This window comes from Phalangium opilio, unplaced genomic scaffold (genome assembly GCF_054372755.1).
Source record: "Phalangium opilio isolate 3A_F unplaced genomic scaffold, DU_Popi_V2 ptg000209l_1, whole genome shotgun sequence".
NCBI lineage: Eukaryota > Metazoa > Arthropoda > Arachnida > Opiliones > Phalangiidae > Phalangium > Phalangium opilio.
Genome location: NW_028324217.1, coordinates 2,151,404 through 2,171,690, shown reverse-complemented (window position 1 = coordinate 2,171,690; position 20,287 = coordinate 2,151,404). Strand labels below are relative to the sequence as shown.

At 34.6% G+C, this 20,287-nt stretch overlaps 5 protein-coding genes across 6 annotated transcripts; 2 read left to right on the top strand and 3 right to left on the bottom strand.

The window, feature by feature from the left end:
* Positions 1-193: 193 nt before the first annotated feature.
* LOC149618315 (ankyrin repeat domain-containing protein 54-like) lies at positions 194-3,355 on the bottom strand. Its single transcript, XM_089855555.1, has 4 exons — positions 3,139-3,355; positions 2,484-3,045; positions 1,080-1,360; positions 194-468 (listed from the first exon to the last, which is right to left on the bottom strand). The coding sequence occupies exons 1-4, from the start codon at positions 3,247-3,249 to the stop codon at positions 412-414; spliced, it is 1,011 nt and encodes a 336-aa protein (XP_089711681.1). The 5' UTR covers positions 3,250-3,355; the 3' UTR covers positions 194-411.
* Positions 3,356-3,886: 531 nt separating this feature from the next.
* Positions 3,887-8,177, top strand: LOC149618314 (excitatory amino acid transporter 3-like). The gene is made up of 10 exons (XM_089853996.1): positions 3,887-4,085; positions 4,158-4,359; positions 4,579-4,792; positions 4,861-4,903; positions 4,969-5,071; positions 5,553-5,679; positions 5,756-5,989; positions 6,439-6,633; positions 6,719-6,853; positions 7,784-8,177. The coding sequence occupies exons 1-10, from the start codon at positions 4,044-4,046 to the stop codon at positions 8,001-8,003; spliced, it is 1,515 nt and encodes a 504-aa protein (XP_089710122.1). The 5' UTR covers positions 3,887-4,043; the 3' UTR covers positions 8,004-8,177.
* A 127-nt stretch (positions 8,178-8,304) lies between these two features.
* Positions 8,305-11,647, bottom strand: LOC149618313 (uncharacterized). Its single transcript, XM_089855552.1, has one exon. It carries the CDS (start codon positions 11,221-11,223, stop codon positions 8,836-8,838), a length of 2,388 nt encoding a protein of 795 aa, XP_089711678.1. The 5' UTR covers positions 11,224-11,647; the 3' UTR covers positions 8,305-8,835.
* A 1,437-nt stretch (positions 11,648-13,084) lies between these two features.
* Positions 13,085-15,383, bottom strand: LOC149618312 (enoyl-CoA hydratase, mitochondrial-like). Of its 2 annotated transcripts, none has more exons than XM_089855559.1 (7): positions 15,227-15,383; positions 14,825-15,147; positions 14,661-14,760; positions 13,947-14,051; positions 13,752-13,871; positions 13,596-13,683; positions 13,085-13,295 (listed from the first exon to the last, which is right to left on the bottom strand). In XM_089855559.1, coding segments are annotated over exons 1-7 (852 nt in total). In that variant the 5' UTR covers positions 15,342-15,383; the 3' UTR covers positions 13,085-13,294. The 2 variants fall into 2 exon arrangements, with proteins under 2 accessions (XP_089711685.1, XP_089711684.1); XM_089855558.1 differs by having other exon boundaries at positions 13,616-13,683.
* Positions 15,384-15,694: 311 nt separating this feature from the next.
* On the top strand, positions 15,695-18,017 carry LOC149618311 (nudC domain-containing protein 3). Its single transcript, XM_089855557.1, has 8 exons — positions 15,695-15,864; positions 15,948-16,029; positions 16,093-16,171; positions 16,233-16,308; positions 16,387-16,477; positions 16,553-16,741; positions 17,440-17,628; positions 17,810-18,017. The coding sequence occupies exons 1-8, from the start codon at positions 15,758-15,760 to the stop codon at positions 17,918-17,920; spliced, it is 924 nt and encodes a 307-aa protein (XP_089711683.1). The 5' UTR covers positions 15,695-15,757; the 3' UTR covers positions 17,921-18,017.
* The last annotated feature ends 2,270 nt before the right edge of the window (positions 18,018-20,287 follow it).

Genomic DNA, 20,287 nt, shown 5'->3' with positions numbered 1-20,287 from the left:
GAACTAAACCTCTCAACAGCGGCAATTTAAAATAAAATTTTCCCGGTCTTTTATTTTTAAGATTATGTTTGTGGCGCCATCTACATTTTATTATTGGAACTAAAAACCCCAGCAGCGATATCTGGCGGTAACTTAAATCTAACGTTTATGTAACTAATTTTAATTGGCTTATATTATAATAAAGAATTCGGTATTTTTGTAGAAATTTTAATAACTGTAAAATACAACTTTATTTTATTTTTTTGTTTTATATTTAATACATAGGATTTGGGTTTTGTTCGCACTTATCTTGGCTTCAGGGATGGGTTGGGTTTTTTTGGTTGGTGGGATGGATAAAACGTATTTAATATTTTACTTACAAATCACAGGATTATAAAGGGAGTATTTTAGACTATATATTTTTTTTAATGTTTATTGTAGACTCAAATGAGTCAGATTTGATAAGAGGTCTTTAACATCGGAATCCACCTTTAAGAAAAAAATACAATATTTATTGTATTTTTCTTAGTATAGGTTTTTTTAAATATTTTGAGTAATTTAGGTCTATTTTAGTCTATTTTTCAGTAGATTTAATTTTTATTATCTATTTTGGCCAATTTTTGTACTAGATAAAAAGTTTTAGGTCTATTTTGGCCTATTTTATATTAGATAAAAACGTTTTAGGTCAATTTTGGTCTATTTTTGTACTAGATAAAAAGTTTTAGGTCTATTTTGGTCTATTTTTGTACTAGATAAAAGGTTTAGGTCTATTTTGGTCTATTTTTGTACTAGATAAAAAGTTTAGGTCTATTTTGGCCTATTTTTATACTAGATAAAAAGTTTTAGGTCAATTTTGGTCTATTCAATAGTAGAGATCATTTTTAGGTCTATTTTGGTCTATTCTATAGTAGAGATCATTTTTAGGTCTATTTTGGTCTATTCTATAGTAGAGATCATTTTTAGGTCTATTTCTGCACTAGATTAATTTTTAGGTCTATTTTTAACAAGTGTATTTTACAGTTATTCTAATTTCTGCCAAAATAAACAATCAATTGCATCTTGCAATTGACAAAAAAATAAACAAACAAAATAGCACTTACTTCTTCTCTAGTTTGATGTTGTTGCAGCCGAGTTGAGAACAAATTTAACAAATCAATTTCAGCTGATTTCCCAGAACGTTGCAAAAATATATGCATCATTTCCAGTATCTGCAAGACCTCCAATTTGAGCTGATTAGACGAATAAGCTCTATTATTTTGAAGCAATTTTAATTTAGACTGAGCTAAATGAATCGGTGTTCGACCAGAATTATCTAAAGCATTTATATCGGTTCCGGCTTTAAGCAATAAAGTAACCATAGCAACATCTCCCGTACAAGCAGCTAAAACAAAATAGAAAAAAAATGAACCAAGGCTTAGTTAAACACAGTTAAATTACTACATAATAGTTAATTAAACTAAATAATTACGACAAAATAGAGAAAATATGAACCAAGGCTTAGTTATTAAAGATATGAACCAAGGCTTAGTTATTAAAGATATGAACCAAGGCTTAGTTATTAAAGATATGAACCAAGGCTTAGTTATTAAAGATATGAACCAAGGCTTAGTTATTAAAGATATGAACCAAGGCTTAGTTATTAAAGACATGAACCAAGGCTTAGTTATTAAAGACATGAACCAAGGCTTAGTTATTAAAGACATGAACCAAGGCTTAGTTATTAAAGACATGAACCAAGGCTTAGTTATTAAAGACATGAACCAAGGCTTAGTTATTAAAGACATGAACCAAGGCTTAGTTAAAGACACGAACCAAGGCTCAGTTAAAGACACGAACCAAGGCTCAGTTAAAGACACGAACCAAGGCTCAGTTAAAGACACGAACCAAGGCTTAGTTAAAGATACGAACCAAGGCTTAGTTAAAGATACGAACCAAGGCTTAGTTAAACCTATGAACCAAGGCTTAGTTAAACCTATGAACCAAGGCTTAGTTAAACCTATGAACCAAGGCTTAGTTAAACCTATGAACCAAGGCTTAGTTAAACCTATGAACCAAGGCTTAGTTAAACCTATGAACCAAGGCTTAGTTAAAGACACGAACCAAGGCTTAGTTAAAGATACGAACCAAGGCTTAGTTAAAGATACGAACCAAGGCTTAGTTAAACCTATGAACCAAGGCTTAGTTAAACCTATGAACCAAGGCTTAGTTAAACCTATGAACCAAGGCTTAGTTAAACCTATGAACCAAGGCTTAGTTAAACACAGTTAAATTACATAATAGTTAATTAAACTAAATAATTACGACAAAATAGAGAAAATATGAACCAAGACTTAATAGTTAAACACAATTAAATTACATAATAGTTAATTAAACTCAATTAAACTAAAATACTAAATAATTACAACAAAATAGAAAAATATGAACCAAGGCTTAGTTAAACAGAGTTAAATTACGTAATAACTACTCAAATTAAACAAAATTAATTAATTAAACTGAATAATTACCTAAATGTAATGGAGTATTCCCAACAATATCCCTCTGATTCAAATCTGCACCATATTGTATCAAAAGTTTAGCAACTTCCGTGTATCCTTTACAAGATGCAAAATGTAACGGAGTTCTCTGTCTTTCATCAGCAGCACATGGATCAAACCCGTCATCTAATAATTGCCTAACTGCAGCAACATTATTAGTATTAGCAGCATGTCGAAGTTTTCTTTCAGCTATAATATCCTTTGCTGAGGGATAAACATTTGATCTCCGTCTCCGACTGTTCATTTTCCGTTGGGCTACAACCCCAGGTCTAATTTTTCCCATGTGTTCGTGTTGATGATACTCTATTTGAAACATATTATCGCAGGAAGAACTCGCAGATGACGTAGCGACGCCTGATAATGCGTGATTAGTTGCTAAACACGCATTAGTGTGAATATTTAATGTAGCTGCCGGTAATTGTATGGCAATGTTTTCATCATTAGGGTTACGACTATGGAATGATAATAAGCCGATATTTGTTTCTAAATCGTTGCTGATACGATCGTGGTAGGCTAAATCCTCGCTGTCGTCCTGAAATTATAATTAAAATTATGTTTATTAGTCCATTTATTCGTTTTAACATCGAAAAATGTATGGGTTTTCAATGGCCAAGGCTTAGCGTACATGAGAAGATTCGGGATCAACATCAGGTAAAGCTGGGGAACCTACAGACATAGAAATACTTTCACTGGTATCGCTACCACCCGATTCGACGCCTGAATCACGCCCTGACATTTTAATTTCATTTAAATTTAAGTAACTAAATTAAAATTATACTAAAACATTGATTGGAGACAACAGTGGACCCGTTTGACAAGACAAGATCTGCTACTGCCAGATATTTTCATTGGCTACTTAAAAATACGTTACGTCACTTCCCCCAGCTGTGAAAAGAAGTATTGCAATTGGCTAAAAAATACTACCGCGAAATTTAAAATCTAATGAAACACGGAAGATTTTAAAAACTTAATAACTCGAGCTGTGGTTGATGTATAACCGAATATTTTGTACCGTTAGAAAGAACACAATTTTATTTATAACAAACTTAAATATTTTGAATTTTAGCATTAAAAGTACTTAAATTCTAGTGTCCTTAAATGCATGTCCACTTTCAGGTCACAATGATTCTTATTAGCTGTATGCATTCTTGAATAATACACGCTACAAGTTTGACGTTCGCGTTTCAACGTGAAGATAAATTACCTACATCTTCCTCTATAATTAATCCACCTTATTTGAGAATCACGCCAAACTAATCGATTTCATCATACATGAAAGATATGATAAATTTTATCCATGTCAAGTTTATGATAATCTAATCGCACATAACAATAGCGCATTAAAAGCTAAGCTTCCAAATTTATTTTTTTTTGCGGTTCTTGGATCAGTGTGTAAATTGAGAGCAGACGAAATTACAACATCGCTCTAAATTCTAAATAACAGTTGTCGATTTTCCAATAAAAACCATTCAAAATGAATTGAACAATCTCTAATTAGTAACTAACATTGTTGTTAAAAACAAAGTAAACATGGAGGACTCGGAATACAGTAGTCGCGATGATTTGACTGTTGTAAGCACAAGTTTTAAACTATATTTTAAATAAAGTTTATATATTTAATTATAATAAAATTATTTAACTTAGCGATCGCCTGGTTTTGTACGAACTCATTCGCTAACCATATTGACCATAATATGCGCCATTTCCGGTTTCGCAGCAGGTCAAGCGATACGTCACGCTGGGTTAACGGATACAGTAGGACGGTACATAGACATACCTGGTCAAATGATATTGCATAGCTTCAGCATGTTGCTTGTACCCATTTTATTTTGTGGAATAATTTTAGGTAAATTAGAAAAATGGCCTGACCCTCCATTGAGTCTAACCTAACCCAAGCCCACTCAAAAACCGACCCAAAACCCCAACCCAAGTCAAAGAACGATTTGGGGGAGGGGTCAGGGTGCCGTCTTAGCAATTTTCCCATTTTAAAGGCCGAGATTCACCCAAAAAGTGTTGGCTGGACCTCAACCTTTAAAAAGAACTAAAACTAACAAATAATACACAGGTATCGCGTCATTGCGTTATTCCGGAAGTGCTCGACTCATCATTTTAACGGCTACCTTCTTCATACTTATGATGTCCGGTACATCGATGTTTAGTTGTATTTTGGCTAAACAATTACGAATCGGACATCACGTGACCCACATACATGAACAAGATAATTTAACAAGTTCAGACGATAGCGAAGCTGTTATAGATTCAATTGTGGATTTTTTCGAGTAAGTTTATTTAATAAAATGGCTTAACTCTCTTAATCAACATTAAATTAACTTAATCTTAATTAAAGAAACGCCGTACCTGAAAATATAATATCAGCGACCTTCATCGAAGTAAGTTTAAATTAACTTAATTATAATGTAACCATATTGTTTAGACTAATTTTAATAATGTTTAGAAAGAAACCGTCTCAAGATTGGTAAACATAACACTGCCTAATGGGGACACCACTTCAATCGTTGAAAGAGTTACTGAGTACAAGTACCAGACTAATTACGTGGGTAAGTAATAACAGAAGTATATAATACTTCTCATCGAGAGAAGTGTGTCTGGTATTAATAAATACAACAAAAAATACCTATGGTTGGTTTTAACAGGGATAGATTTAATTTTAGAAGTAGGAATGGAGAACGGAACGGTTAGTACTTACTTCAGTTATTCCGACTCATAGACCACCCAGTATAGATAGGGCCCCTCCCTCCAACACGTAATGTAACGAAAAGTTTAAATTATCTTATTGGCTGGCTCACTTAAACTACGTTTTGATGACGTTGCTGACGGGGACGGAGAAAAATACGTCATTCCTTTTTACCTCTGTCGCTATGACCCTCCCGTCTCTTCTTTCATACCCCCCCCCCGTCCCGTGGAAGGGGGTCTGGGACTTTGACGCTAGCCCAGATATTAATTTCTTCTCCATTCTTACTTCTAAAATTAAATCTATCCCTGTTTTAATGGTGAACATTTCCTTTCTTCATTTCAAAGGTTTGCTAATTTTCTGTCTAATATTTGGGGCTGCAATGTCAGTTTTGGGCAACAAAGTTCAAACATTGTACTTAGTTTTGGATGAAATTAACCTAACAATAATGATGATTTTGCAGTATTTGGTTAAGTAAGTTTAGTTATAAAATTGATAAGTTAAAAAACTGTTCATTTGTTAATTATATCATAATTGGGGTCAATTTTAGATTACTTCCAATTGGATTATTTTTCTGGTTGTGTTGCCAAGGGATGGTGACTGAATCCCTGGGCGATGTATTTGCCCGTATGGGCTTCTACTTATCCATATTTGTATCAGTTCAACTGGCGTACCATTTTCTGGTACTACCCCTATTGTACCTGATAATAGTTCGAAAGAACCCGTTTCATTTTATGTACAGTTTATGTCCAGTCATACTTATGGCTTTTGGAAGTTCATCAAGGTAGGCAGGCAATAATACCATAAGTTTATAAGATATGTTCCCTTCCATAAGTTTGTTAATCTCTGGTAACTTAGAAACTGGAGCTTTTAATTTTGAAGTGATTGAAGTAGGTCATAGATTCAGGGTAAAGCGACATACGCATGGTGAGTGTGGCGCTGCAGTAAAATTTGGGTAACTTAGTAAGTTCAGACTAAATAGGACCTAGATGGAATGGAACTTGGTCCTAGCTGCAAAATTAATTAACCACCACCACCGAGTGTAGTTAGGACTTCAATTGACTCGCTTAATTCCGTCGTTCTCCTTCTCGAACTAGTTATCTCGAGTGCTGTAAGTCGCTCAGTAGCTTTACGAACTCGTATTGGTAGTGCCATTCATACTTATGGAACGGATATCACTTATAAACCTATGATAATAATAAGTAGATAAATTCATAAGTTGGCTTACTTTAGTTCGGCGTGTTTGCCACTAACTTTGCAAATAATGGAAACAAACATAAAATGTCACCCATTTGTGACGCGATTCGTTCTACCACTTGGTTCTCTCATTAATATGCAAGGTGCAACATTAGCCACGCCTTTAACGGTATTTTTCATTGCTGGATTACAAGGAGTTAAGATCGGATTGGTCAAAACCATAGTCCTTGGGTAAAGTTTAAAATGGTCTATTACTGGGCCTAATTTTAAAAACATTTTTGGACATAAATTAACTTAATTAGATAAACTTTGACAGTGTTGCCAATGTTTTATTGCAAATGGCCTTTCCCGGAATTCCGGGTAATGGAATGATGACGTTGTGGTTTCTATATTTTGTGGGCGTGATCAAACCTTACGTCATTGGTTTGGTATGGAGCGTCGAATGGTTTTTGTAAGTCTTTTTTTTTTTTCAATCATTCCGTAACTAGTCTAGGTCTACTTTGAATTTGAAATCACGAAGAAAATAAGGTTGAAGTCGTATTATTTTCTTTTTTGTAATTAAAGAAGTGTTATTTTGGATGTTTTTTAAAAGAAAGGCGCGGGTTAGTTAGACAAGGTCTTAAAAGTTATCAAGTTACTTTGGACTGGAATAATTTTGTTATTTTAACACGAACTTTTAAATTTGAGATTTCAAGAAAAAGTAGTTTATCTTCATTTATGTCAAATATGGACGCGAAACAAGTGGTCCCGGTGGGTCATATTGAAATTTAGGGGGTTCCAACGCGCCATTTTGTAGTAGGTTTCACATCCTTAGTACGAAGTTTTCTGGGCTAATTTTTATAAGTTCCGGGTTCGAATAAAAAAAAAACCTTCGGCTTTTATTGGGTTTTACCCACCATTAAAACCCAATAAAACCCAATTAAACCCAGGAAAAAAACCCAATAAAACCCCGAAAAAAACCCAATAAAACCCAGAAAAAATCCAATAACACCCAGAAAAAATCCAAAAAAAAATTAATAAAAAACCCAGACAAACCCAAAGAAACCAGAAACATCCAATAAAATACAGAAAACCCAGAAAAACTCATTAAATATACAGAAAACTCAACAGAACCCAGAATAAAACCCAATGGTTGGATTGTTTTTTAAATAAAACCCTGTTATTTTCGAACCCTGAACTTTCCGTCCTCAATTTGCACAAAATTTCTTTTAAAACATCCACGCATTTTTGAACCCAATTTGTCCCAAAATCTCCTAGGCCTCTAACTTTGAAAGCCTATAATAATTTGGTGGGGGCATCATTTATATCGCATTACTGCATGCAGCTAACTATTCTAATTACGAGTCTATCCTTTCTCTCGATCTTGGCGTTGACTATATAGAGACCGTCTAATAACAGTTAACAACGTAGTGGCTAATTGCTACGTCACGGCGTACGTCGACAAGCTCTGCGCTTCCGTTTTAAGTGAATTACCGAGCGGAAGTCAAGCCGTAAATAGCTTCGTAATCGCCAGGGGAAGTCTCTCTTCATTTCGCTCCAATTCCATCTCGAATTCCGTCGCCAATTTTGACACTTCCGCTAATCGATTATCAATTTATTAAGTAACCAATCATAGACAGGAGACTAAGACTCTCTGAAACCTAATGCAACCGTGTAAGATTACGTATGGATGATGTTATACTTTAAGTTATCAACTACTGTACAGTTATTGATTGTAATGCCATTTGTATTGTCCCATTTATGTGACATTAATAAACAACAATTTTTAATAAAAACTTTGATTGCAATAATTTATTTTTTATACATAACATGGTGCATGCGATGCATTGACAAAGCTATATAAGTGACGTCAATCGCGTCCTAAAATTACCCTCCCTTTTTGTAACACCCTGTACACTTTAACTTAACAAAAACATTACATAACTTAATAATATAATAATATAAGTAAACAACTAACAAAATATACAACAGAAGGACGGCGATTTCTAACATTCATACATAATTTTGAGATTCAAATATCAAACAGGTGCGTAATACAATATCATAAGTTTATAAGTGATTTGTTCCGTTCCATAAGTATGAATGGCACTACCAATACAAGTTCGTAATGCAACTGAGAGATGGACTGACAGTACTCGAGATAACTAGTTCGAGAAGGAGAACGACGGAATTAAGCGAGTCAATTGAAGTCCTAACTACACTCGGTTGGTGGTGGTTAATTCATTTTGCATGCAGGACCTATTTAGTCTGAACTTACTAAGTTACCCAAATTTGACAGCAGCGCCCCACTCACCAGGCGTATGTCGCTATTTACCCTGAATCTATGACCTCCCTACTTCAATCACTTAAAAATTACAAGCTCCAGTTTCTAAGTTACCAGAGATTAACAAACTTATGGAGCGGAACATATCTTATTAAGTACAAAAATAATAATTAAGTGGAATTAACTCTAATGTAATCGACTCTCGGATGTCGTACTGGCGAAACAGACGCGTCACGTTCGATTGACACTTTATTACTGTTACTAACCGTGACGCTACTTAAACTAGTCGCAGACGTGGCCATGGACCTTCCTTTATTCAACTTTGACTTATCTCTTAAATACCCCCTTTTATCCTTTGATGACTTGACATTATTAAACAACTGTCTTAAAGAATGCCATATCTTTCTCTTACAAGTAAATGCCACGAAGATAATGACGCCTTGTAATCCAGTAAAGAGTATAAAAGGGTACCATAACACATCGACATTAGCTACGGCTGCCAAGAATCCAAAGATCCAAGTAACACCTAAGATAGTCGCTAATTTAACGTACAAAATAAACCTAAGCTTGTCCGAGAACCTACTAGCCATTTTCGTTTGTTTAACGGTTGCATTTATATTCTTAGCTGTTAAAATAAACAGGACCCCGTTGCAAATCAGCAATATTGCCATGGGAATCGCGAAAAAAATCAGCAATGGTTGCCGTTGACTTATCCAGCAAATTCCTTGACCATATTTGGGTTTAAAAACGGATTCATTTAAAAACGTATCAATTAAAACGGCAATTAAAACAATACCAGCCGGGCTAACCCAGGCGTAAATAGAGTACTTGAAGAATGTTTTGGAGGAATTTGACAATCGCGTTACACTATTGGTACTAAAAGTCCGATGGATGTCTAAAGCCATGATGTTGGTCCAGAAGAACACTGCTAAATACGCGTAATGTTTTAAAACGCCAATGATATGACAGGCGCTCGGTTTGTGGTCAAAATTTGAACCGATTAAAAATAAGCTATCAGCTACTGCTAAACTAGCAGACATAGACATAAGAGTTTTACCGGGTAAATTACGAAGCGATGGTAAAATTGAATAGACAATTAAATGAAGTCCCAAACAAACTACGCTAATAATTAAACACACTTGGGATAATATACGTTGGGAGGTATCAAAATCAATTATTTTAAGTACATTTTCAGCGCAGATAAGTACCGCTAAAATTGTACCATTTTCATCGTAATCAACTTCGTATTTCAATTGTGGTAACAACTTTCCCGATGCAACAATTATCGTCTTATTCGGCAACATTACGAATTCATTTCGGAATAAAATTGCCTTTTTGCAGTCTGATTTCAACGCCATTTCCGTATCAGAGTGATCACGATTAGGATTAGCAGTATCGTTGTCTTTTAGAACACATCTACCGCGTTTTTCAACATACAATTTTCCGCACGTTATGGCTACGCATCTTCTAAGACTTGATTCGTACACTTCATTACCGTTTTTGCATTTTGAATCGGCGTAAACTAGTTTCCCGTTAGCGAAATTGAAGTTGAGTAACATTTTCATGTTGGTACCATGAGATAAACGTGTAGCGTCTTTGCAAGTCCATGAACAGTCATAAACCGAAAATTGTATATCGTAATCCTCGCAGACAATTTTCCTCAACACCGATGTCTTGGCGTTATTACAATCCGCGCAATGATAATTTTTAAAAATCTTCTCTAACTTGTTATGTCGTCCGATGTAATAAACTGGTGCCAAGTAATTAGGGCAATGTTGGGCCGATTTTCGTTCGGGTGACGTACAAGTTGATACGTAGTTCAAGGCGCATGGTCTTGGTTTAAAATTATGGTAGAATTCAATCCATATTTCCAATTGGTTGATTAGTAAGAGGCATTTTTCACCATACCAATATAAAATCCATTCATTGTCGCTACTAACGTTAAGTTGAACACCGTGTCTACCATCAGTAGCTGTTGTGTTATCATTTTGACAATACTTCGTAACAATATCCCATTCGGTCAAATGGTCATTATCAAAATTACACGCGGCGCAATAGACATTCTTGTAAAATTTTTTGGTCATTTTACTGTGTACCGGAACCATGTAACTCAAAATATCCTCAACTTCATCCAATTCAAACTCAACCTCGCATAAATTTCGAATTTCTTCATTACCATTCCAATTAACATCGCATTTACTGACCATAAAAATACTGTAACGCGTACTGGGTACGGCCACGCACGTTTCTGACGTTGTAAGGGCTGAACTTTGACCTTTGGTTAAATACGCTTTATCCAGACAACAATCCTGATAATGGTGACATTCAGAATCGCACCTACACTTCTTAAACCCTTTTTGCCAATAATGTTCAAAGTCAAAAAAATCCTGGTCCAAACACAAGTATTGACTATGATTAGTCCAGTATTTGTCACACATGATCATATTATTCAATTCTCTGTAGGGTTCGAGCCATGTTAAGTTTTGCGGCGAGGTCGAAGTGGAATTAATTAGAACTATTTGTACGGTTATAATTATCGTTAAAAGTAGAAACTTCATTATTATATTACTTTATAAATGATTAAAGGGTTTTGACGTGAACTCAGCAAATCCTTATCTATGACTAAGTTTTTCGAAGTCTAGAATCAAACTGTGTGCAATACGGCGTGATGCATTTTTAAGGCAACGAAAAATGTTACTCAATTTTGTTGGAAGGGGAGCCACCTAGTGATTGGGCTGGTTTATGAATGCCTTGCTAGTGTCTGTCTTTAAAGTTAAGACAGAAATCACCGATAACTTTTAGTTTTGTAACCAAGAAGCGATATCTAGTTTATTAGGGAGAAGGTATAAATTCGCCTCCACATTTATAATCTAGCTTTATCTCCAGTCCAAAAGACGTAGCCTGTCCGGAGTTAATCCCCGCCGCCTCTAAATTACAACCAGCCAGCATCTCATTGGTTCTTTAAAACTCTTACACGTCAGCGCGACGCGAATGAGGTAAAAAATTACTTGTATTTTCCTCTGAGCTGGCGAAATAGCCCGGGGCCTCCTTTTAGGTTACGTCCCCCCTTGTATTTTGAAAGGGGGACTGGGACTATGGCTCGCGAATATTACTAAGGCATCTTATACCTTCTCCCTAGTAAACTAGATATCGCTTCTTGACATTGTAACTAAGGGAATTTTGACTCAATAGAAAGTAATCAAATACTAAACCTACAGATTAAAATTATTAATTTCAAAATATATCTGAATTTCCAGAAAGGATTGCTGAGTTCTTATGAAACTTAGATATAAGATTAACTGTCCCATAGATATCGCAAATAAATACACAAATCCGATCACGTTTAATAGATAATAATTGGCTTCAGACTAGATAAAGTTATTATATCTATTAATGGTAGCATCTAATCTAATCTAAGTGTAGGGATAACCAAGCAACCACGTCTTGTTTCGTTTTATACTGAAAATTTTCGAAACTACGTGAAGTTTTCGAAGTTATTTTCAAGGGTGGTTTAAATTTTTGGCCGCGTTCAAAGATAATAAACATCCTGTGATAACTGGCACCAATTCGACGACCGGGACGATCTCTTGAGCGTTTCAAAGTCAAATTTAAAAATAAACTAGCCTAACACAAAAAAATTTAACTCTTACGGAGAATTCCAACTGTTTGTTAAACTTTGGGTTAGAAAATACAATTTTTAGAAAGTTTAATCTTGGATATATAAGCCTATATACAGACGTAAACACTGTGGGAAGTTTTATGGTTTGTTTATAGCTTCCCTTTTCTTGACTTTTTTTGACTTTATAATGAAGGGGAAAACTTATTTTAAATCGTTAATTACGGTTTTATTTTAGTGCTAATTAAATTGTGGCATAAGTGTACAAGATATGTTCCATAAGTATGATACTTCCTAAGTTCCTACACTTCGTATAATGCTATGCTAGAGCCTTATAGGGTGTTTCCGGCAGAGTAAAAAGGGGGAAGAAATAGGGGCGAAAACCGGTTTTCAGGGGATGTCAACATTGCGTCCTAACGTGGCCAGAGCGGGGAGCCGGCAAGGGGAGAGGAAAGGGGGAAGGTATATTGACGTCACGCGCAAAGACCCTATAGTACTAAGCCTTTGACAGCTCCTCACCAGGCGTCGCTTTACCTTGAATCTATGAACTACGTCACTTCACGACAAGCTCCAGTTTGTAACCAGGGACAAACTTATAAGGAACATATCTTATGAACTTATGATTTATTATAATCACGATATTTAGTCAAGGTTCATGACCTTTTAGGCCCAGTAAGTCCTGGTTGGTTTGTAAGTATGACAAATGAACGATCTCAAAGTAAACATGATGTGAATGATTCGCTTATACCTTACCATCCAACTTGTTTACAGCCGCGAATATAAATATCAAAAACACAATAAAATTGACCCAAAAAATATCTTTAATCAAATACATTGAATCATTATGCTTAGTGGTATATAAAAAGTGTATCAAAAGAATTAATTTCATTTCATTAACAGTAAATTCATTTTTAACAAGTCAATAACTGATTCATTATTGTTATAAAATTATGATTTTGTGAACTTAGGGCTCCGTTTTTCAACAAAAGCTGCCATACCCTCCTTACGATCATTCTGTAAAAACCACAACACACAAGACCCTTAGACCAACAAAACCCCCATTTTAATGAGCCTTATTCCTGATCAGCGCCATCTACCCATAGCGGCGATTTTGAGAACTACTGTAAGCGGCAAGCCAATCAGATGTCGCTAAAATCTGGTGACGTCATTTTTGGTAAGACCCGAGAGTGCCAGTCAGTGACGTCACCAGATTTTAGCGACATCTGATTGGCTTGCCGCTTACAGTAGTTCTCAAAATCGCCGCTATGGGTAGGTGGCGCTGATCAGGAATAAGACTGCTAATTTAAGCCTAACCAATTAAAATAATACTTTACAGTTGCAAATGTGGAATAAAATATCTGTTTCTCAACTGCTAACCCTTCATTTAAAGTTGTATTGAAAGCTTAATAATAAAAATTCAAGTTCAAGTTAAATTTCGAGTCCCAAAAAAATTTATCTATCGAGGCTTACAATGGAGTACAGCCTTTTTGCAAAGCAAGGTTACGAGCTTTGAATTGGAGGATATTTTCTCCCCAAGTTTAATAGCTTCGTCAAGGACTTTATCTGTTGGAAAAACTCTACTAACCAAACCTACAATGCAAGATAACATCGAGGATTGTTCATAAGAACCAATATATTTTTTTTTTTTAAGATAAAGTTAAGTACCCCATTTATCAGCTTCGGCAGCGGTTATTGGACTACCACTTAAAACAATTTCCATTGCACGAGATTTGCCTACCAATCTTGATAAACGTTGGGTGCCACCAGCCCCTTTCAATCATTATTAAAATTAATTAAAAAACATCCTTAAATGATTGATTGGAAACTTATTAATTTCCTTAAAGGGAGGGTGAAGTAGAAAATCAAGTGATTTTTTTATCAATCGTTCTACTAATTACAAGACCAGTCTGCATAGTGAAACATTCAGGAAATAAATACCAGTTCCGAATGATTTTAAAATTATTTCAAATTAGGTTCAGATTTTAAGGATAATTTTAAATAAGGACCTCCGACCAATCGCGTAACGCCCTGCCTTTTTATTAACAAAATTCTGGTGGCACGTTCCGTGTCGAATGAAATTTATCACGAGATTTGATAAAATTTGCGCGCGATGTGACAATCGTGGCGCGAGACATGGAGCGTGCGTGCCACGAGAATTTTGTTAACAAAAAGGCAGGGCGTTACGCGATTGGTCAGAGGTTCTTATTTAAAATTATCCTTAAAATCTGAACCTAATTTGAAATAATTTTAAAATCATTCGGAGTTGGTATTTCCTGAATGTTTCACTATGCGGACTGGTCTTATAATTAGTAGAAGGATCGATAAAAAAAAAATCACTTGATTTTCTACTTCACCCTCCCTTTAAGAACAAATATATACCTGGAATGGTCCCAATTAAAATCTCAGGTTGACCAAATTTGGCATTCTCCCCAGCATAGATGATATCACACATCATTGCCAATTCACATCCACCCCCAAGCTAAAATTCATTAAACCCATCACTATAGTCTTACTCTAAGTCCCAGATCATTTCAAACACTTACAGCATAACCCTGAACTGCAGCAATTAGTGGTTTTGATGCTTTAGCAACTGCATCCCAATTATTAAGAAACCCAGAAGTAACCGTTTCCGCGAAGGTACTATCCTTCATTTCCTTTATATCAGCACCAGCTGCAAATGCTTTCTCGCTACCAGTTAAAACTACAGCCCCAATTTCATCATTTCTCTCAAATTCACTGATAGCTTCAGCTACTTCTGACATTAAAGCAGCGCAAAGTGCGTTTAAAGCTTTGGGTCTGTTAAGTTTAATCAAACCTACGTCCTTTTTATCCCCTCTTACTTCTACCAATATATTCTGATAATTACCTATAACAATTAATAATCATGAACTACCAGTTAGGCCTAACGAAAAAGGCTAAAGAAACGTATTTCAGCGCATATTTACCCGTTGACATCAATTTAGCTTGAGTAATTAGGGTATAATTTGGTAATTTTTGCATACATTTCGAGTTAATTACTTTGGATTTAATTAAACAGTTACGTAAAATTGAGGAAGCCATTATTACGTGCTAGTGCGAATTCAGAAATACGCAAAGTAAGGTATAAGCAGACGACAAATTGGGATTACAGTGACTCTATTCAGTTCAGTTTGTATAATTGAAACAACGCCGCGCAGTCTGGGACTCTGGGAAACAGCACACTTCTTCTGGTCCAAAACCAGTTTATTAATTGCAAATTTATAGGAGAACAAAGGCTGGGACCAGTTCGGAGACCAATTTATTATTCCGGACCCTAGGGGGTCACTGGTCCCAAGGACTAGTTTAAAAAATATACTTATTTCCCAGACTGAATTGCCGCGATTGTAAAAATAAAGTAATGTTCAGTTCAGTTCTACTCTTAAATCGAGTCGTCTCAGTCCGAGAGTTTTGATTTTAGGGTTAAAGTTTGAAGTTTTGAACGTTTAAGACCGCACAAAATGGCCAATAACACCGAAAAATATGACCATTTATTGTTTCAAATTATTGAAAGCGAGGGCCAATTAACTCCGTTCCTCGATGTAATATTCAGTTTCTTATACAGAAGGTAATTAATTTAATTAAAATCAATTTTTGAGCCCGATTTTGTTAAGCCTAACGCTCCTTATGTTTTGTCGTCTGCTTATACAGAACAGATTTCTATAAAATCCAGCATAATAAACATGAAAATATGGGGTTTCCTAAAGGAGTAGCTGAGCAATTCGTTAAAGATGTAAATTAAATTAATTAACTAACCTTAATTATCAAAATTAAATAATATTTTGCAATAATTCAGGCATTTTTACGTTATTACAACCTTGCCATGCAAGATGAAGAACACTTTCAAAATCAGTTATTGCTTTCCAAATCAACTGGTAGATAATTAAATTAATTAAATAAGTAAATTAACATTTAAATTATGTTTAAATTAAAAAGGTCAAGTCCCACCAGTTGCCAAAGAGGTTGAAGTTAAGGAGGAAAAAGAAAAATTAAACCCAAAACCCAATCCAGAGTAAGAATTTAGATTTTAACAAATTATTAATTAATTAATTATGATGTTTTAAACCTAATTAATGCATGCAATTAACAGTTCCCAAAAAGTCTGTGAAAGCTACAATGGAGCTGTCAGGGATAATTACAGATGGTCTCAAACCATTACTGACATTGATGTTCACGTTAAAGTACTTATTTCATTTTTTGTAATTAATTAATTATTTAACAAAATAATTAATTTAATCTTAATTTAAACAATTAAGGTTCCAGAATACGTAAATTCAAGTCGTTTTGTATCAGTTTCAATAAGTAATTCGCGTCTTAAAGTTTCCTACTTGGCCAATAAAGAGGTTGAAGGTGAAAAATGGGAAACGGTTATAGATGATGACTTGGTTTACAAAATTAACGGAGAAGACACAATATGGAATTTAATAAAAGGGGAAGAAATATTCGTAAGGATTTTTTAATTAAAAATATCCCAGCCTTTTTAAATGATTTAAATGTATCCTAGCCCTTTTTAAATGATTTAAATGTATCCTAGCCCTTTTTAAATGATTTAAATGTATCCTAGCCCTTTTTAAATCATTTAAATGTATCCTAGCCCTTTTTAAATGATTTAAATGTATCCTAGCCCTTTTTAAATCATTTAAATGTATCCTAGCCCTTTTTAAATGATTTAAATGTATCCTAGCCCTTTTTAAATCATTTAAATGTATCCTAGCCCTTTTTAAATCATTTAAATGTATCCTAGCCCTTTTTAAATGATTTAAATGTATCCTAACCATTTTTAAATGATTTAAATGTATCCTAGCCCTTTTTAAATCATTTAAATGTATCCTAGCCCTTTTTAAATCATTTAAATGTATCCTAGCCCTTTTTAAATCATTTAAATGTATCCTAGCCCTTTTTAAATCATTTAAATGTATCCTAGCCCTTTTTAAATCATTTAAATGTATCCTAGCCCTTTTTAAATCATTTAAATGTATCCTAGCCCTTTTTAAATCATTTAAATGTATCCTAGCCCTTTTTAAATGATTTAAATGTATCCCAGCCCTTTTCAAATGATTTAAATGTATCCTAACCCTTTTTAAATGATTTAAATGTATCCTAACCCTTTTTTAATAACAATTTACTAATGTTCCGTTAACAGATAAGTATGGAAAAAAGTGAGGAAAGATGGTGGGATTCTTTACTTAAGAATGAACCCAAGATTAACACCCAAACTATCGATAACAGTCGACCTTATGAGGATTTAGATGAGGAAAGCAGGGCCAAAATTGATGAATTAATGTATAATGAACGTTGTAAAGCAGATGGACAGTTCACAACTGAACAAATGGTTTGTTTACAATGTTTTTAGCTCATTTCTATAGAAACTAACAATTATTTCATGTTTTAAGCTCATTTCTATAGAAACTAACAATTATTTCATGTTTTAAGCTCATTTCTATAGAAACTAACAATTATTTTACGTTTTTAGCTCATTTCTATAGAAACTAACAATTACTTTACGTTTTTAGAAAGTTGAAAAGGCACTTAAAGAAGCCTGGAATGCAGAGGGGTCACCTTTCAGAGGTCAAAGTTATGACCCTACTTTGGTCACCCAAGTTGTGGGAAATTTACAGAAATAATATTTTAACCCAACTTAAAAAAATTGTACATTTTTCTTAATATTATGTGTCATTGTATATATATTTCTTATTTCTGAATAAAATTTTGACGTAAAAATCGGGGCTTTTATTTATAAAACCCATGAAAATTAGAAAACAAATTTTCTCTAAGCCTTGGCTAAAGGTTAAAAGCCCATGGTTACCATGGAGACGCATTAAACGCCACCTTGGGGAAAATTGGCGGTCCATTCTTCAAGAAACAAAATGGCTTCCCATTATAAACGCTAAGCCTTTGCATCTCAAATCATTGTATTTTTTTAAGATAGATAACACGAACTTTTGACACTAATTGAACTAAAGAATAACATTGCCCCAATGATAAATAAATCTTGAATTAACTCACATTATGATCCTTTTGGCTTGATATTATGATAATTATGCAACTTGTTGCTGGAACTTATCCATGGGCATTGGGCACAAAGCGCGCACATATCTCACAAATTAGCACCAAAATATTTCACGAATTAGCACAAAAATAACATCTCAAACTTACGGAATAACTATTTCACCACTGTATTTACTTAACTGATAAACTAATTATAATAATTAACTTCAATTATCCCGACAATTTCGAGGGGCCACGTTTCACGACCACTGCACAAGTGCATCTACTACCTTGCCGGAAGTTGCCGCCTGACCGTTGTGTTACTTATGTGACCTCAGAGTCACCCCACAGTTCGTCCGAACTTCGAACTGCGTGAAATACCGCAGCCAATAGAGTGCTACCACGAAGCTAGGGGGGAAAAACTGTGACGTCAATATTGGGTCCCGAATTTGTATTGCCCAAGCTGACGACGTCTCGCGACTGCCAATATGGTCGCCTGAAAATAAGGCAAGAGATAAGAGCGTGTGACGTCACTACAAAGTTCGTGGTAGCACACTATAGTATGGAAGGCGGGTAGTATTTAAAAATATTAATGACGTTTCTTTGTATGAAATTATTGAAATATGAAATTTTATGCAAATTTCAACTTCAAAAATAGAATTTAGACTTATATTTAACTAAGAAAAATTATGAAAGCTTATAAAACAGACATTTATGTTAGAAAATAATTATTATGCCTAGTTGAATATGTATTATTTGGTTTACATTTCAATTTATTTTGAAAAGGGCAAAGATTCGTTTTGAAACAATGTTTCAAATATTTTGAAAATCACTTTTTCCGGTCGTAAGCTTTGTTCGTCGCAAGTACTAACCCACCTTTTCCCCGATACACGTGCCAAGGCTTAACGCGCGATTTTTAACTGACGAATATGTTTCAAAATGATGCTCAAAAGCAGACGACGCATCTTCTTTTAAAATCGCGCCTTAAGCCTCGGCACAGGCATCGGGAATAAGGTGTATTGTTCAATTTCAACTGCTAGGTGTACAGACGATATATAAATAAATACATTTTGAAAGTGGTTAAACTTGAGACGAAATTATAGTATGCCTATAGTGTTACTATAAATAACTGAAATCTAAGTTGCTGGATCAATGTTAGTCTTAAACGAACTTCATGATAGAAGCCAGAAGCGCATGAGAAAATATCTCTTAACCCTTTTCCATAAAATCATAAGCTTACTAATGCAACCAATACTGTCTTCTTGGAATTTCAATCGGCGGTTTGAATTGAAACGTAGTAAAAAAACTTCGCCGACTCTGAGTCTACATGCGTTTATAATTTTTGAAAGTTTAACCACAGCTGTTTGCCAATTTTATTTATTTTTTTCTTTCATCATTCCAAGTATCATATCTTACGAAATTCACAGATGTTTCAATTTGACTCTTTGAGAAATAGTGTTCGTCTTACTTTGCTGATTAAATGGTTCACAGTTAATTAAATTTCGCATTAATTTTAAACGAATGAAAAAATGCGCTAAAGATTTTGGGGATGAATTCTACCGAATTGAAATAACTATAAGAGAAAGGTTATCTACAGAGCTAAGCCTATTAATTGCTCCTGGTTAGTTTCTTTCGTTGCTAAGCCTATTAATTATCCCTGGTTAGTTTGTTTCTGCTACTGGTTAGTGCTTTTCGAAGCTAAGCCTATTTACTACTGTTTGGTGCCTTTTGAAGCTAAGCCTATTTACTACTGGTTAATGGCTTTCGAAGCTAAGCCTATTTACTACTGGTTGGTGCCTTTCGAAGCTAAGCCTATTTACTACTGGTTGGTGTCTTTCGAAGCTAAGCCTATTTACAGGTTCAAAACCATCTTTACGAAATTCTAACCTATACCCTCTTGACTGTTGTCGGTGGTTGACACGATTGGATGGTTATTGTTAAAATTGTGCTTATTGATCTTATGGGAAGACATATCACTTCAACCATAAGTTAATAAGTGATAT

What these genes read in the sequence shown, in the direction of transcription:
- LOC149618313 (XM_089855552.1), bottom strand. Translation starts at nt 11,223, where the DNA reads ATGAAGTTTCTACTTTTAACGATAATTATAACCGTACAAATAGTTCTA.
- LOC149618315 (XM_089855555.1), bottom strand. Translation starts at nt 3,249, where the DNA reads ATGTCAGGGCGTGATTCAGGCGTCGAATCGGGTGGTAGCGATACCAGT. An exon ending in GAATACTCCATTACATTTAG is followed by an intron (nt 1,361 to 2,483) that starts GTAATTATTCAG and finishes ATTTTGTTTTAG; the next exon opens with CTGCTTGTACGGGAGATGTT. An exon ending in AACATCAAACTAGAGAAGAA is followed by an intron (nt 469 to 1,079) that starts GTAAGTGCTATT and finishes TTTTTCTTAAAG; the next exon opens with GTGGATTCCGATGTTAAAGA.
- LOC149618314 (XM_089853996.1), top strand. Translation starts at nt 4,044, where the DNA reads ATGGAGGACTCGGAATACAGTAGTCGCGATGATTTGACTGTT. An exon ending in TCAATTGTGGATTTTTTCGA is followed by an intron (nt 4,793 to 4,860) that starts GTAAGTTTATTT and finishes TCTTAATTAAAG; the next exon opens with AAACGCCGTACCTGAAAATA. An exon ending in TATCAGCGACCTTCATCGAA is followed by an intron (nt 4,904 to 4,968) that starts GTAAGTTTAAAT and finishes AATAATGTTTAG; the next exon opens with AAAGAAACCGTCTCAAGATT.
- LOC149618311 (XM_089855557.1), top strand. Translation starts at nt 15,758, where the DNA reads ATGGCCAATAACACCGAAAAATATGACCATTTATTGTTTCAAATTATT. An exon ending in TTCAGTTTCTTATACAGAAG is followed by an intron (nt 15,865 to 15,947) that starts GTAATTAATTTA and finishes CTGCTTATACAG; the next exon opens with AACAGATTTCTATAAAATCC. An exon ending in AGTTCACAACTGAACAAATG is followed by an intron (nt 17,629 to 17,809) that starts GTTTGTTTACAA and finishes TTACGTTTTTAG; the next exon opens with AAAGTTGAAAAGGCACTTAA.
- LOC149618312 (XM_089855558.1), bottom strand. Translation starts at nt 15,341, where the DNA reads ATGGCTTCCTCAATTTTACGTAACTGTTTAATTAAATCCAAAGTAATT. An exon ending in CTGCAGTTCAGGGTTATGCT is followed by an intron (nt 14,761 to 14,824) that starts GTAAGTGTTTGA and finishes AATGAATTTTAG; the next exon opens with CTTGGGGGTGGATGTGAATT. An exon ending in CAAAAAGGCTGTACTCCATT is followed by an intron (nt 13,684 to 13,751) that starts GTAAGCCTCGAT and finishes TTTATTATTAAG; the next exon opens with CTTTCAATACAACTTTAAAT.